The sequence below is a fragment of the Nycticebus coucang genome, chromosome 6 (assembly GCF_027406575.1).
Source record: "Nycticebus coucang isolate mNycCou1 chromosome 6, mNycCou1.pri, whole genome shotgun sequence".
NCBI classification, from domain to species: Eukaryota; Metazoa; Chordata; class Mammalia; order Primates; family Lorisidae; genus Nycticebus; species Nycticebus coucang.
This window is the reverse complement of record NC_069785.1, coordinates 51,985,144-52,001,857: the sequence shown is the minus strand read 5'-3', so window position 1 is coordinate 52,001,857 and position 16,714 is coordinate 51,985,144. Positions and strand designations below refer to the sequence as shown.

The 16,714-nt window shown below is 35.3% G+C and overlaps 1 protein-coding gene across 3 annotated transcripts in view; it reads left to right on the top strand.

Annotated features, from left to right (window-relative positions):
• Nucleotides 1-16,714, top strand: part of ATP8B4 (ATPase phospholipid transporting 8B4 (putative)) — a 285,374-nt gene that overhangs the window by 77,601 nt on the left and 191,059 nt on the right. For 2 of the 3 annotated variants that reach the window (XM_053596147.1, XM_053596146.1), the window contains 2 exons: nt 1,683-1,796; nt 9,442-9,540. In XM_053596147.1, the coding sequence (XP_053452122.1) occupies nt 1,683-1,796; nt 9,442-9,540 (213 nt within the window). Of the gene's footprint in view, nt 1-1,682; nt 1,797-7,161; nt 7,871-9,441; nt 9,541-16,714 lie in introns of those variants that run through there. The other variant, XM_053596148.1, reaches the window with a different exon arrangement.

Sequence of the window (16,714 nt, the reverse complement as noted above, 5' to 3'; positions counted from 1 at the left end):
GACCCACTAAACTGGAAAGACTTCTCTCGACACTTCTTCTTACTTTCCCATAACTTGCAGTACAGAGCTGGACACTTTGATTCCTGGTAAATGTTAAAAGTGGTGGGTTAACAGACGACTATATTTTCTTTAAATGGGTAGCAGTGATTGCTTACTAGAAGCCAGTGTAGGTTCATTTAAAACAAGTCACACCAAACTAATTTAATTTACAAAATACTATTCTGGGCATGTTGATTCTGAATTTCAGCAAGACCTGTCAACCTGAATTTCTCATGCTATCTTTGTGGATAATATAGAGTTAAGCCTCAGGGGAGTATAGTTAGATTTATGGATGTTTACATAAAACATATTTAGTATTTTTTATATAATTTATGAAAGTGGTGTTAATGTTAATCTTTAGAGTGTTCTCTAGTAGTTTGCTATAGTTCTATTGTTTTAATTTAAAATTATTTTTGTCCTTAGCACTGTTCTTTTTAATGTATTTGTTTGCAGCTTTGAAAGGATTATGTAAATGGCATGCGTGTGCAATTTTTTGATGACACAAAGCTAGGAGGAATATTTAGTACTTTAGATAGTACACTTAACATTAAAAATTTTTTTCATTAAACTGGTATAATAGGAATATATGAAATATTTATATATCAATTTGAAAAAATCAACTGTAAATATTTAGGAAGGGAAACTTGGTTTAATAGTGATTTATATAAAAATGATCTAATGATTTTAGTTGATCAAAATTCAGTATGAATACATAGAGAGATATAGTTGCCAAAATGCTAACGAAATCTTCAGGCATGTCAATACAATAGTTCAGAACACAGAACATGTAAGTCTCTACTGTATGTGAATTAGTTGTGCCAGATCTAAAATTTATGTTTGGTTCTGGGCACCATGTTTTAAGAGATGCAGAGAAGTTGAGATGGATCCAAAAGAGGCTGGTCAGGAAAATGAGTCATGAAGAATGGCTGAAGTGTTTGAGAATGCCTAGATTAGAGCAGAGAAGATTAGGGGAATCCTATGAGTGGTCCTCCAATATTTGAAGGTTATCAATGGGAAAGGCCTCAGACTTGGTCTTTGTGAGCCCAAGGATGGAATGGGGCATATGGCAAGAAGTTACAGGGAGCTAGATTTGGGTTTCTCATAATGAAGACCTTTCCAGAAATTCCCATTCTGAACTGGGGACAGACAAGCTTGCCAGGCAGTTGATTTCCCACCATTGGAGACCTTCAAAGATAGAAGGCTATACATTGCTTGTTAGGGTTATCTACAGGTGTCATGCTTTGGGGGGTGGACCAGGCCATCACTGAAGTTTTCCCAGTCTCATGGGCCCCAGCAAAAATTCAGTGCCTGCATACAGTAGGTGCAATAGGTACTCAAGCAATATCTACCAAATTAACAGATAGATTAGAGTAAAAAGTCTCAGAGGTGGACTTCTGAATTTGATGTATTTTTTAGTCACGGAAGATTTTATGTTATTGACCAAATGATTTTCCTTAGTATCAGGACTATGTCATCTTAGGAAAAATGAAGGCCTTGGGCCACATAGCACTTAAATTTCCTAGATAACTAGCTTATCTCTTTTGTTCTGGCACAACTCATGCTTAGCCTTGTAAGTTTAAGAGCTAGTTCTGATAATAAGCAATGCCTGGTCCCACACTAAAGTGATGCTGTTTCTTTTTCAGGATAATCGTATCCATACATCCAAGTACAACATTCTCACCTTCTTGCCAATTAATTTATTTGAACAGTTCCAAAGAGTGGCAAATGCTTATTTCCTTTTCCTTCTGATTTTGCAGGTAATGTTTAGGTTGTGTTTCTTCATTATATGTGTTTATTAAAAATAATTATATAATTTGTAAAAGTGAGTTAATTTACTTAGCTAAATGTTCATGATTAGGTAAAACCATCCTTATCAGATTTTTAATGTTATTATTGCTGTTTCTTTTCACAAATGTGGGAGGACTAGGACATTCATCATTTTAAATGCTGAGGTCATTTTAAAATGTAGCCTTGCACTTTATTTGAACCAAACCAGAGCCTAATAATCACTGCTCATAGCCCACTCCTTTCTTTATCTCTCTCATGTAAACAGTGTGGGAATTGCCAGAGCTGAGGCAGAGACATAGCTGACTAAGACTGAGTAGGTTTTGGAACTTGGCAAATTTCAATTCCATCTAAGAGCAATGACACATTGTATGTATATATAAAATAAATGATGTGTACTTAGCGTTATTTCACTGTAGGGTGACTCTTTTTACAGTTTTGAGTGGTGAATTGGTAGTTAATAACCTTTCGTTTTTCTTTCATCTGAACCAAAATTTGGGCTTAAATTAAATTTCAGCTTTTATGGATATTTTAGGAAAGAAAAAGCATCAATCAAGGAAGACACATACATACCATACAGTCACATAAGCAGTTTATTTGAGCCAGTTAGTATTTATTTTAGAGTAATTTAATCAGATTAAGCTGGTAGGTTCAAAATATGCAAGACTCTGTGTTAATTATAGGAGGTAAACTGAAGGATTGGTTATGTGCAGACTAGATTAAGAGCTCTGAGTATTATTTTTTATTTAATTGAATATTTATGTTAAAAATCTTTGTAAGTGGTGGAAATCTAATTTGTGTAAGCAAAAGGCGAATATATTCAGGGGTATATCTTGTTTCAAGTATGCCTGGATTCATTAGCAGTAACAATTTCATCAGGATGTGGCTTCACTTTCTCTGTTTTCTTTCTAAGTGTAGCCTCCCTCTTAGGTAGGCTCTCTCTATGTGGTTCCTGAAAGCCTTAGACTTTTATTTTCTTAGCTCTTAAATTCCACGAGAAAGAGAGAGAGAAAGAGAGAGGGAGGGAGAGGGGGGAGAGAGAGAGAGAATATAAATATGAATGAATTACTTCTTCTGTTGTCCCAGCAAAAGTCTTAGAATTAGCTCTGATTGGAGCTATATCTTCATCTTAAACCAATCACCATGGCTCAAGGATTAGATGCAGTATTTGACTTGACCAAGATCATACTGTATGTCGAAACTGGAGCCAAGGTGGAGGAGGAAGATGGCCTACTGGAGCCAGCTTTCCACAGAAGCTCCCATCCAGATGGAAGGATAATGACAAGAAAGTACCCAATAAAGCTGAAGATCAGGAGCTGAGCTGAGAGAGAAGAGTGATAACTGCATGTCACCTCAGCTGAGGCAAGCTGCGACTCAAAGGAAGCAAATTATGGCTGAGACTTCAACCCAGTGTCATTGATTCACTAGGATTGCACAGAGATCAGCTGAATACAAGACACCTAGCCCCACCACACCAAGCAGGTCCCCAGAGTCTCAGGCTGTAGTACTGTACAGGTCCTTTGCAAAGCTGTAGGGGAAAAGCTGCAGTCACCAGATCTTTGGCAAAGGGCTGGTTAATCACAACCCCAGGAGCCCTCAATCCAATTTCACCTTACCTGCTCATCTAGCCAAATGGTGAAAAACAATCATGGGGTGGAATCAGCAGAAAAACTCTGGCAACATGAATAATCAGAGTAGATCAACTCCCCTAAGGAATGACAAATCAGACACACCAGAAGATCCCACTCATAAACAGATGGCTGAGATGTCAGAAATTGAGTTTAGAATTTGGATGGCAAATAAGATTAATAGACTGGAAGTAAAGTTGGAATTAGAAATTCTAGGAATAATTCAAAAGTTGTCTCAAGAATTCAATGAATTCAAAGACAAAATCACCAAAGATTTTGACACTTTAAGAAAAGAAGTTGCAGTCTTCCAAGATATGAGAAATATAGTAGAATCCCTCAGTAACAGAATGGAGCAGGCAGAAGAAAGGATTTCTGACATTGAAGACAAAGCTTTTAAACACTCTGAAATGTTCAAGAGGTAGAGAAGTGGAGAACAAAAAACCGATCATTCTCTCAGAGAGCTGTGGGATAATTCCAAAAAAGCAAGCGTTTGCCTTATAGGAATCCCTGAAGGTAATGAGGTTGCTTTGAAAGGCCCAGATGCTCTTCAAGAGATAATCAAGGAGAACTTCCCAAACATGGCAAGAGCTTCTGAAATTCAGATAGCAGACAGTTTCAGCATGACTCAATCCAAATAAAGCATCTCCAAGACATCTTATAATTAACTTCGCCAAAGTTAAAATGAAGGAGATAATACTGCAAGCAGCCAGACTTAAGAAAACTATAACCTACAAGGGGAAGAATGACTGCAGATCTCTCTGCTGAAATTTTTCAAGTCAGAAGAGATTAGTAATCTACCTTCAACCTCCTAAAACAAAACAATTTTCAAACCAGGATCCTGTATCCAGCTAAACTGAGTTTCATTTATGATGGAGAAATTGAATACTTTAATGACAGTCACTTGTTGAAGAAATTTGCCATAACTAAACCAGCTCTCCAGGATATCTTCAGACCCATCCTCCACAATGACCAGCACGATGCTCTACCACCAAAGTAAACACACTCAGAAACTTTTGATCAAATCCCAACTTCCACAGTGGTGAAATGATTAAAAATGTTCCCTGGACCTTCAAAAAACTCAACACCCAAAATGCTACCAGGCTTATCAATACTCTCAATTAATGTTAATGGCTTAAATTGTCCTCTAAAGAGGTACAGTTTGGCTGACTGGATACAAAAACTCAGGCCAGATATCTGCTGCATACAAGAATCTCATCTTACCTTAAAAGATAAATATAGACTCAGGGTGAAGGGATGGTCATCTATAATTCTGGCAAATGGAAATTAGATAAAAGCAGGTGTTGCAATTTTAGTCTCAGATACAATAGGCTTTAAACCAAAGTAAGGAAAGATAAGGATGGTCACTTCATATTTGTTAAGGGAAACGCTCAACATGATGAGATTTCAATTATTAACATTTATGCACCCAACCAGAATGTGCCTCAATTTATAAGAGAAACTCTGATATGAGCAACTTGATTTCCTCCAGCACCATAATAGTTGGAGATTTTAACACCTCTTTAGCAGTGTTGGATAGATCCTCCAATAAGAAACTATGCAAAGAAATTTTACACTTAAAATTAACCATTCAACAATTGGATTTAACAGACATCTACAGAACATGTCATCCTAAAAAAACTGAATACACATTCTTCTCATCAGCCCACGGAACATCTTCCAAAATACATCACATCTTAGGTCACAAGCTAACCTCAGCAAATTTAAAAGAATAGAAATATTCCTTGTATCTTCTTGGACCATCATGGAATAAAAGTTGAACTCAGTAACAGTAGGAATCTGCAAACTCACACAAAGACATAGAAACTAAATAATCTTATGCTGAATGATAGCTGGGTCATAGATGAGATTAAGAAAGAAATTATTAAATTTTTGGAACAAAATTATAATGCAGACACAAACTACTAGAACCTGTGGGATACTGCAAAGGCAGTCCTAAGAGGGAAATTTATAGCGTTGTAATCCTTCCTCAAGAGAGGAAGGAGAGGAAGGAGAGGAAGTCAACAACTTAATGGGACATCTCAAACAACTGGAAAAGGAAGAACATTCCAACCCCAAACCCAGTAGAAGAAAAGAAATAACCAAAATTAGAGCAGAATTAAATGAAATTGAAAACAAAAAAATTATACAACAGATCAATGAATCAAAAAGTTGTTTTTTTGAAAAGGTCAATAAAATAGATAAACCTTTGGCTAACCTAATGAGAAATAAAAGGTTAAAATCTCTAATTTCATCAATCAGAAATACAGAGACCAGATAACTACAGACTCCTCAGAAATTCAAAAAATCCTTAATGAAGGGTGGCGCCTGTGGCTCAGTCGGTAGGGTGCCGGCCCCATATACCGAGGGTGACGGGTTCAAACCCGGCCCCGGCCAAACTGCAACCAAAAAATAGCTGGGCATTGTGGCGGGCGCCTGTAGTCCCAGCTACTTGGGAGGCTGAGGCAAGAGAATCGCTGAAGCCCAGGAGTTGGAGGTTGCTGTGAGCTGTGTGAGGCCACGGCACTCTACCGAGGGCCATAAAGTGAGACTCTGTCTCTACAAAAAAAAAAAAAATCCTTAATGAATACTACAAACAACTCTATTCTCAGAAATATGAAAATCTGAAGGAAATAGACAATACTGGGAATCATGCCCCCTTCCTAGACTTAGCCAGGAAGAAGTGGAAATGTTGAACAGGCCTATATCAAGTTCTGCAATAGCATCAACTATACAAATCTTCCCAAAAAGAAAAGTCTAGGACCAGATGGCTTCACATTAGAATTCTACCAAACCTTTAAAGAGGAACTAGTACCTATATTACTTAACCTTTTTCAAAACATAGAAAAAGAAGGAATACTTCCCAAAACATTCTATGAAGCAAATATCACTTTGATACCCAAACCAGGAAAAGGCCCAACAAGAAAAGAAAATTATAGACCAATATCTCTAATGAATATTAATGCAGAAATATTCAATAAGATCCTAGCAAACAGAATCCAGCAACACCTCAAACAAATTATACACCACGACCAAATGGGTTTTATCCCAGGATCTCAAGGCTAGTTCAATATATATAAATCTATAAATATAATTCATCGCATAAACAAATTAAAAAACAAAGACCATATAATTCTCTCAATTGATGCAGAAAAAGCTTTTGGTAATATCCAGCATCCTTTCATGATCAAAACACTTAAGAAAATAGTATAGAGGGGACATTTCTTATACTAATAGAGGTCATCTATAGCAAACCCACAGCCAATATTATATTGAATGGAATAAAATTGAAAACATTTCCACTCAGATCAGGAACCAGGTAAGGTTGCCCACTATCTCCACTGCTTTTTAACATTGTAATGGAAGTCTTAGCTATTGCAATCAGGCAAGAGAAGGTGATCAAGGGTATCCATATAGGATCACAGGAGATCAAACTTTCACTCTTCACAGATGATATGATTGTATACCTGGAAAACCCAGGGACTCAAGTACAAAACTCTTAGAAGTGATCAAGGAATACAGCAGCATCTCAGGCTACAAAATCAATACTCACAAATCAGTAGCATTCATATATACCAACAATAGTCAAACTGAAGAAACAGTCGAGGCCTCTATTCCTTTTACAGTAGTGCCAAAGAAAATGAAATATCTGGGAGTGTACCTAACAAAGGATGCGAAAGATCTCTATAGAGAGAACTATGAAACTCTGAGAAAAGAAATAGCTGAAGATGTTAACAAATGGAAACACATACCATGCTCATGGCTGGGAAGAATCAACATCGTTAAAATGTCCATACTACCCAAAGCAATCTACAGATTTAATGTGATCCCTATTAAAGCACCTCTGTTATACTTTAAAGATCTGGAAAAAATAGTACTTCATTTTATATGGAAACAGAAAAAACCTCGAATAGCTAAGACATTACTCAGAAATAAAAACAAATCAGGCAGAATCATGCTACCAGACTTCAGACTGTACTATAAATGTATAGTGATCAAAACAGCATGGTACTGGCACAAAAATAGAGAGGTAGATGTATGGAACAGAATTGAGAACCAAGAGATGAATCCGGACACTTATCATCATTTGATCTTTGATAAGCTCATCAAAAATATAAATTGGGGGAAAGACTCCCTATTTAACAAATGGTGCTGGGTGAATTGGCTGACGACTTGTAGAAAACTGAAACTGGACCCACACCTTTCACCTTTAACAAAAATTGACTCTCACTGGATAAAAGACTTAAACTTAAGACTTGAAACTATAAATATTCTTGAAGAGAGTGCAGGGGAAACACTTGAAGAAATTGGCCTGGGAGAAAACTTTATGAGGAGGACCCCCCCAGGCAATTGAAGGAATACCAAAAATACATTACTGGGATCTGATCAAACTAAAAAACTTCTGCACAGCCAAGAACACAGTAAGTAAAGCAAGTAGACAAAGGTTTGATAGCCAGAATCCACAGAGAACTCAAACTTATCAGTAAGAAAAGAACAAGTGACATAGGGGTATAGTTCAGAAGAATTGCTGATTAGGGAAAACAAAACCCAAACAATGAATGAATATATTACTGCTTATTGAAGAAACCTTAAAATCCAAGATTTATTTCATTTTTTTCTTCATGGAATTACTTTTGGATTCTTCAGGTAATGCTTCATGCCATTCCAGAAGTTTGAGTTTGTTCCTCTAATAGCTTTTTTACTTATGGCCAAAGGCTCTTGTTTATACAATTTCATATCTGTAAGGGACTTAAGGGAAGATTTAGTCCAACCTACTTTCTTTTACTGATGAAGAATTATACTCAGAGAGGATTGGTGATGTGTAAATATTTCAGCAAGAGTTAATGATAGATTAAGACTAGAATCCAACCACCCAACCTAAGGCTTTTGCTGCTATGTTAGAGGAATTTGAGTTTTTTAAAAAACCCGTGCAAGCTATTATATAAAATTTATTTACTTAGAGTTGCTTTGATGGGGCCTGATCTTCATCCATGAGCTACTTTCACCCCACCCTTTCCTGCCTGAAGTGGCTTCTCAGAAATAGAAAATGGAGACCCTATTTGAAATTTTGGATGAAATTCTTTTGGTCAATATCATTATAGAAAACTTTTTTGCTATGTGTTTATTTTGTTCTAAAATGAACTCCATTTGCAAGCCATCATGTCAATCATCATGATGTCTGTTTTGGCTGGGTTGCTTTGGAGGTATAGGCACAAGGGGATAGGCTTTGGAGTTAATGAAACCTAGGTTCAAGTTTTTGCAGTGTCTGTTCTTGGTTCAGTTGTTTGTTTTCTCAGATACTTCATTTATAAAATGGGGAATATGAGACTTAGGGCTGTAGCATTTCCTGACTCTGGGTTATCACTCATCACGTAGTATTCTGTGTTGTGTACTGGCGGCACTGTTTACATGCAGTGTAGACCCTATGGGTTTGTGCGAAACAATTCTGGTACACAATCAAACTCAATGAACTTTTCTGAGGATCAAATAATATAATAAATAGAAGTATGTGGCACAGTGTCTGGTCTGATGCTCAAAGAGTCTCTCTGGAAATTGGTGAGAAGAGGGGTTGGTAAAATTATTTAAAAAGTTGAGATAAACTGAGAAAGATGACATTTAATGTTCCAGAAAGATCATCATCTTTAAGAACTTTACTTGATATAAAAAAAATTTTTTTTTTGGTCAGGTAGTTAAAAAACTGGTTTAATGTCTAAGTGTCTTATAAATGTGCAAACACTTAAATTGTGGAAAGTCATTTTATATTTGTACAAACAATTCAATATAACCCCATTAATTTCTGCCAGTCTTATAAAATTAAATGACAAATTTTGAAAGGTATATTTTTAGACTCCAAAGGTTCCATACCAGAGGTTTCCAACCTTTTTCCCCTCTGTCACACAAAAGCAAAAAATATCCTTGCAAAATTGGCATTTAGCCCATGGGGCACAAGTTGGACATCCATGGTTTAAACTATTTGAAATGTATGTTTCAGCTAATTCCAGAAATCTCCTCCTTGACTTGGTTTACCACCATTGTGCCTTTGGTCCTGGTGATAACTATGACAGCTGTCAAAGATGCCACAGATGACTATGTGAGTATTGGCTCTTCAGCATTCTTGGGGTCTTGATTTCAACTGTGCCTTCTCAGAAATAGAAAATAGAGATCTATTTGAAATTTTGGATGAAGTTCTTTTGGTCAATACCATATTAAAACTCTTTTGTTACATGTTTGGTGAATATTACAGGTGTAATAGAACCCTCTTCCAAGAGGGCTTCAATAACTAGATTCACTCTTTCATTTTATAGATGAGGGAACTGAAACCCATAAGGAGCTGTTAATTTGCCAATGATCATCAAAAAATTTATGAAAGACCAGAATTACAATACAACCTACATTTATTTACCCAGGGAGGTCAGGTGTCTTTGTCTGAGTGTTGGGAAGTGGCAAATATTAGGCACAAATACAAGTGGTTGGCTCATTCTACCAGAGTAACAAAATAAGGTAGCTTCAAAATTCAGGAAATTTATGTAAATAAGTAAGGTATAAAACAATAGAGAGTTTTGAACTCTGCATAACCCATAGTAGATAATTCTCTATACACTTTCTGGAAAACTAAACATTCTAAATGCAGCCAAATTATATTTTCACCCTGGGTAATTACATGTGCCTCAGCCTCAGTGACTGTCTATATGTCAGTGACTTACATGCTGTGTTCTTCTCTCACATCTCACCTCTGATCTTGTACCCATAGTCTCTGTTGTCTATTTTTGACCTATCTGTGTCTTTAAGGTGGATTTCCTATAGACAGTATATATATATATATTTTTTAAACCATGGGTAATATTTTTATTATTTATTTATTTATTTATTTTGCAGCAGAACACACCATTTATTAATGCACTGTCTTATAGGTGGTGTTTTATGGTGTCCTCAAATCATGCCCATTGTAACAGCAACTATCACCAGTCATAGATCACCATAACATATACAATAGTAATAAAAAGTTTGAAATATTACCATAATTATCAAAATGTAACACAGAGACATACAGTGAGCACATGCTTTTGGAAAAATAGTGCCTATAGACTTGTTCAGTGCAGGGTTATCACAAACCTTCAAATTGTAAAAAAGTATCTGCAAAGTGCAATAAAAGGAAGTATCCCTGTATTCCCGTCCAAAATTTATTGTGCTTCAGAATCATCTACAAGGCCTACAGAAATATAGATTCCACCCAGTTAGTTTAACTCCAGAGTTGAAAACTGATTCTAACCATTATATTGTATTCTATGGGTAATATTTTTAAAAACTTACTCTTGATACATAATAATTGCATATATTTATGGAGTACAGCTTGACGTATCAATGCATGTATACATTGCATAATGATCAAATCAGGGAAATTACCATATCCATTGCTTTAAACATTGCTTTAAACATCATTTCTTTGTAGTGATAACATTTAAAATCTTTTTTCAGCTATCTTGAAATACATTACATTATTATTTGCTATAGTTACCCTGCTATGTAATAGAACAGTAGGCCTTATTCTCCCTATCCCTCTGTAACTTTGTACTTGTTGACTAAGCTCTACAATTCCCGCCCTCTCAATACTCCCTGCCTCTGGTAACCATTATTCTACTGTCTACATTTGTGAAATCAACTTTTTTAGATTCCCTATACAAATGAGATCATACAGTATTTGTCTTTGTATGCTTGGCTTACTTCACTTCACATAATGTCCAGGGACACTCATATATGGGTGTTGATGCAAATGACAAAATTTCATTTTGTTTTATGACTGAATAGTATTTCATTGTCACACATACACACATACTGTGTTTTCTTTATCCATTCATCTGTAGATAGGTATTTAGGGTGATCTGAGAACATATGCTTTTAAATTGGAGTATTTAACCCATTTTAAAGTGATTATCACCACAATTAGTTTAAATCTATCATCTTTCTGTTGCTTTCTATATTACTCATCCGTTTTTCGCTCCCCTTTTTGGCCTACTTTCAGATTAATTGAATATTTTTGTGATTCCATTTTATCTGTATTATTGGCTTAATATACAGTATTTTCATGGTTTTCTAGATTTGTCACAGTCTACCTGTGAAATCTGGCTTCACAGCACTGGCTCTTATTCACACCCTTCTTTACTAGCCTATATGGGAGATGCAGAAATGAAATAGAGACAGAAACTAAAAAATTTTTAAAAAGCTTAAAATCCAGTAGGTGAGATGGGACATGTACATGAATAACAATAATAGAGGTAAAAATGTTATAAAAATCATAAAAAAATCAAAGTGCTATGGGAGGAAGATGGCTGGATTGGTAGTATGTGGGAAATATGTGAAGGAGAATTAGGGAAAGCTGTATGAAGAAAGTGAGAACCCAGTCCTGCTGAGAGTGATTGGATGTGGGAAAGAGATGGGAAGATTTTTCCAGATCAAGTTGGTTTATGTGACATTTCCTCTTAGTTTTATGTATATATTTTTGATAGATCAGCAATTTTATATTTCATTTTAAAATTACATACACACATATGTTTGTCATCATATGTCATGTTTTATGGGGTGCGTAAATTATAACTCTCTCCACTCTTTAATGAAATGCCTGACTTATTTTAAGGTGCACTATGTGACTATAACTTTTGATGTTGGATTTTTAAAAAAATTTCGAAACAATTTCAGGGGTATAGTTGGTTTTTGTTACCTGGACTGATTGCATCATGCTGAAGTCAGAGCTTTTAGTGTACCTGTCACCAGAATAGTGTGCATTGTAACCAACAATAAAATAAGTAGATTTTTATCCTTCACCAACTCTCCTCTTTCTTAGTTTTCAATGTCTGTTATACCAGTCAATGACCGTATGTATCCCTTGTTTAGCTCCCACTTATAAATGAGAACATATAGTATTTGTTTCTCCATTTCTGAGATCCTCTACTTAGGATAATTGTCTCCAGTTCTATCCAAGTTGCTGCAAAAGATGTTATTTTTATTTTTATTTCTTTTTATGGCTGAGTAGTACTTCATGCTATCTTATATACATCTTGTTTTCCTTATCTGCTTATCAGTGGATGAGTGCTTAGGTTAACTTTGTAATTTTGAGTTGTGCTGTAATAAACATTTGGGTGCAGGTGTTGTTTTTATAAAATGACTTCTTTTCCTTTGGGTAGAAACCTAATAGTGGAACTGCTGTATCAAATAGGCCTACTTTTAGTTCTTAGAGGAATCTTCAAACTCTTTTCCACAATGGTTGTACTATTACTAGTTTAAATTCCCATGAACAGTATATAAGTGTTTCTTTTTCACCACATCCATGTCCACGTCTATTGTTTTCTGACTTTTTAAATAATGCCATTCTACATGGGTAATGTGGTACTTCATTGAGGTTTTAATTTGAATTTCTTTGATAATTAGTGATGTTGGGCATTTATTCATGATTTTTTTTTGCCATTTGTCTATTTTCTTTTGAAAAACATCTGTCCATGCCTTTTGCCCACTTTTTCAATGGGATTTTTTTTTTTTGCTGATGTGAGTTTTTCATAGATTCTAGGTATTAACCCTTTGTCACTATTAAAGGTTGTGAATGCTTTCTTCTAGTCTGTGGATTGTCTATTTACTTTGTTGATTATTTCTTTTGCTGTGCAGAAACTTTTTAATTTAATTAAGTTCCATTTATTTATTTTTGTTGTTGCTGTATTTGCTTTTGAGGTCTTAGTTATAAATTCTTTGCTTAGGCCAATGTCTAGAAGAATTTTTCCTGTGTTGTCTCCTAGAATTGTTATGGTTTCAGGTATTATATTTAAGTCTTTAATCCACCTTGAGTTAATTTTTGGATATGGTGAGGGACAGGGATGCAATTTCCTTCTTCTGAATGTGGCCATCCAGTTTTCACAGGATTATTTATTGAATGAGGGTCTTTTCCTCAGTGTGTGTTTTTGTCTGCTTTGTTGAAAATCAGTTGGTTATAGCTATATGGCTTTATTTCTGGGTTCTCTATTCTTTCCCATTAGTCCGTATATCCATCATCACATCATTACCATGCTGTTTTGGTTACTATAGCCTTTTAGTATAGTTTGAAGTCAGGTGATGCAAGGTTGTTTTTGCTTAGGATTGCTTAAGTTATTCAGGCTATTTTTTTTTTTTTTTTGCTTCTATTTGAAGTTTAGAATTATTGTTTTTGAGATCAGTGAAAAAAGATGTTGGTATTTTGATGGGAATTGTGGTAAATCACTAAATCACTTTGGGAAGAATTAACAATTCTTTCGATTCATGAGCATGTGATGTTTTCTCATTTGATTTTGTTATCTATGGTTTCTTTCATCAGTGTTTTCCTCATAGAGATCTTTCACCTCCTTGGGTGAGTTTTCTCCTACGTAGTTTATATTTTTTGCAGCTATTATAAATGGTATACGGTTCTTCATTTTTGTTTTATTTTGCAGTTTTTGGCCAGGGCTGGGTTTGAACCCACCACCTCTGGCATATGGGGCCGGTGCCCTACTCCTGGAGCCACAGGCGCCACCCAATAAATGGTATAGAGTTCTTGATTTGACTTTCAGATTGGCTTTTATTAGTATATAGGAATGCTACTGATTTGCATATGTTAATTTTGTAACTTGAGGCTTTACTGAACTTCTTATCAATTTTAGAAGCCTTTTGATATGGAGTCTTTAGGATATATTGGCAAACATGGATAGGTTGACTTCCTTTTTCCTGATTTGGATGCTCTTTCTCTCACACTCGCTTGCCCACTCTTACCCCCTCCCTCCCTCCTTTCCTCCCTTCCTTGCTTCCTTCCTTTCCTTTTTTTCCTCCTGATTGTTCTGGCTAGTGGTGACAGTGGGCATTCTTGTCTTGTTACAGTTCTTAAGGGGAATGCTTTCTATTTTTCCTCATTCAGTATGATGTTGGCTGTAGGTTGGTCATATATGATTTTTATTATTTTGAGGTATATGCCTTCTATGCCTAGTTTGTTGAGGCTTTTTATCATGAAGGGACACTGGATTTCAATTGAATGTTTTTTCTGCATCTATTGAGATGATCATATGAATTTTATTTCTACTTCTGTTTATGTGGGGAATCACCTTCATTGATTAACGTGTATTGAACCATCCTAGCATCCCTGGGATGAAACTCACTTGATCATGGTGAATTATCTTTTTGATGTCCTGTCAAATTTGGTCTGCTAGTATTTTGTTGAGAATTATTACATCCATGTTATGAGCAATATTGGTCTGTAGTTTTCTTTCTTTCTTTTTTTTTTTGTTTGTTCTGTCTTTTCCTGGCTTTATTATCCAGGGTGATACAGGTTTTGTAGAATGAGTTAGAGATAATTCTCTCCTTGTTGGTGTTATGGAAGAGTTTCAGTAGGATAGGTACCAGTTCTTCTTTGTAGGTCTGATAGAATTTGGCTGGGAATCTATTCATTTATTTCCTCTGGACTTTCTAGTTTGTGTATGTATAGGTATTCATAGTAGTCACAAATGATATTTTCTATTTCTATGGTATAGTTGTAATATCCTTTTTTAGTTCTGTTTGAGCTTCTTTACATATTTCTTTTTTTTTGTTAACATAGCTAGTGATCTATCAATATTTTTATCTTTTCAAAGAACCAACTTTTTGTTTTATAGATCTTTTGTATTTTTGTTTTTGCTTCCATTTTGTTTAGTTCTGTCTTGAGCTTTTTTATTTCTTTTCTTTTGCTAGCCTTGAGTTTAGTTTATTCTTCTTTTTCTACTGTTGAGATATAAAACTAAGTTATTAATTTATAATTTTGCTGTCTTTTGGATATACACAATAAAGCTATGAACATCCCTGTTAGTACTCCTTCCTTTTTTATGTATCTCAGAGATTTTGGAAGCTCCTGTCATCATAGCAATTCAGTTAAAAAAATCTTGGATTTCTAGTTTAATTTTGTCATTGACCCAAGCATTACTCAGCAACAGGTTGTTTAATTTCCAAGTATTTTTATAGTTTTGAGAGTTACTCCTAGAATTGATTTTAATTTTATTCCACTGTAGTCTAAGAAGATACATGGTATGATGTTATTTTTTAAATAAAATTTTGACCTAACATATAATCTATCTTTGACAATGTACTTGTCAAAAGTACTGATTAATGTTTGATACTTGCAAGTGCAAAAAATGTACTGATAAGAAGAATGTTTATTGTTCAGTTTTTGGGTAGTGTTTTGTGAATGTCTGTTAGGTCTATTTGTTCTAGAGTCTCAATTAAGTCCAGTGTTTCCTTTTTGATTTTTTGCCTTGATGAACTGTCTGCTTCTGTCATTGGAGTCTTGAAGTCCCTGACTATTAGGATGTTACTGTTTATTTCTTTGCTTAATCTGGCAGAATTTTTTTCGTGAATCTGGGAGCTTCTGTGTTAGGTGCAAATACAGTAAAACCTTCATAGTTGACCACCTTTTTAAGTTGACCTAATTTTCATAGCCCAGACATGCATTATCTATATGTATCAGTACAGTAGGCCTAGTTCCTTATGTTGACCACCTCCATATGTTGACCAGTTTGTTACAGTGTCTTGGGTGGCCATCTTAAATAGGTTCTACTGTATATTTGTGATTGCTATATCTTCTTGTTGAATTGCTCTTGTTGTCATTATATTGACCATCTTCATGTTTTTGTACCGTTGTTTATTTCAAATCATTTTTATCTGTTATGAGAAGAGCTGCTTTCTCTCGCTTTTGTTTTTCATATGTGTGGAATAGTATTTTCCATTCCTTTGTTTTGAGCCTGTAAGAATCTCTTTGAGTTCAATGGGTTTCTTGGAGATGACATATATTTGGGTTGTGGTTTTGTTTTTCTTTTTTTTTTTTAAACAGATTCTCATTATGTCACCCTCAGTAGAGTGTCACGGTGTCACAGCTCATAGCAACTTCAAACTCTTGGGCTTACACAATTCTTTTGCCTCAGCCTCCCAAGTAACTGGGACTACAGGCACCCGCCACAACGCCCAGCTATTTTTTTTGTTGTTGTTGCAGTTGTCATTGTTGGTTAGCTGGCCTGGGTTGGGTTCGAACCTGCCACCTTTGGTGTAAGTGGTTGGCACTGTAACCACTGTGCTACAGGTGCTGAGACTGTGATTTTTATTTTCATTCATTCAATCAATTTATATATTTTATGTAGAACATTAAGATGACTTTTACTTTGGGAGCCTCCTGTTTCTTCTCTGTTGATTCCAAGTGCTCTCTTTTAGATAATTAATCTGAAAATGAATATTCACTCAGCAGTTTTGATCCTTTG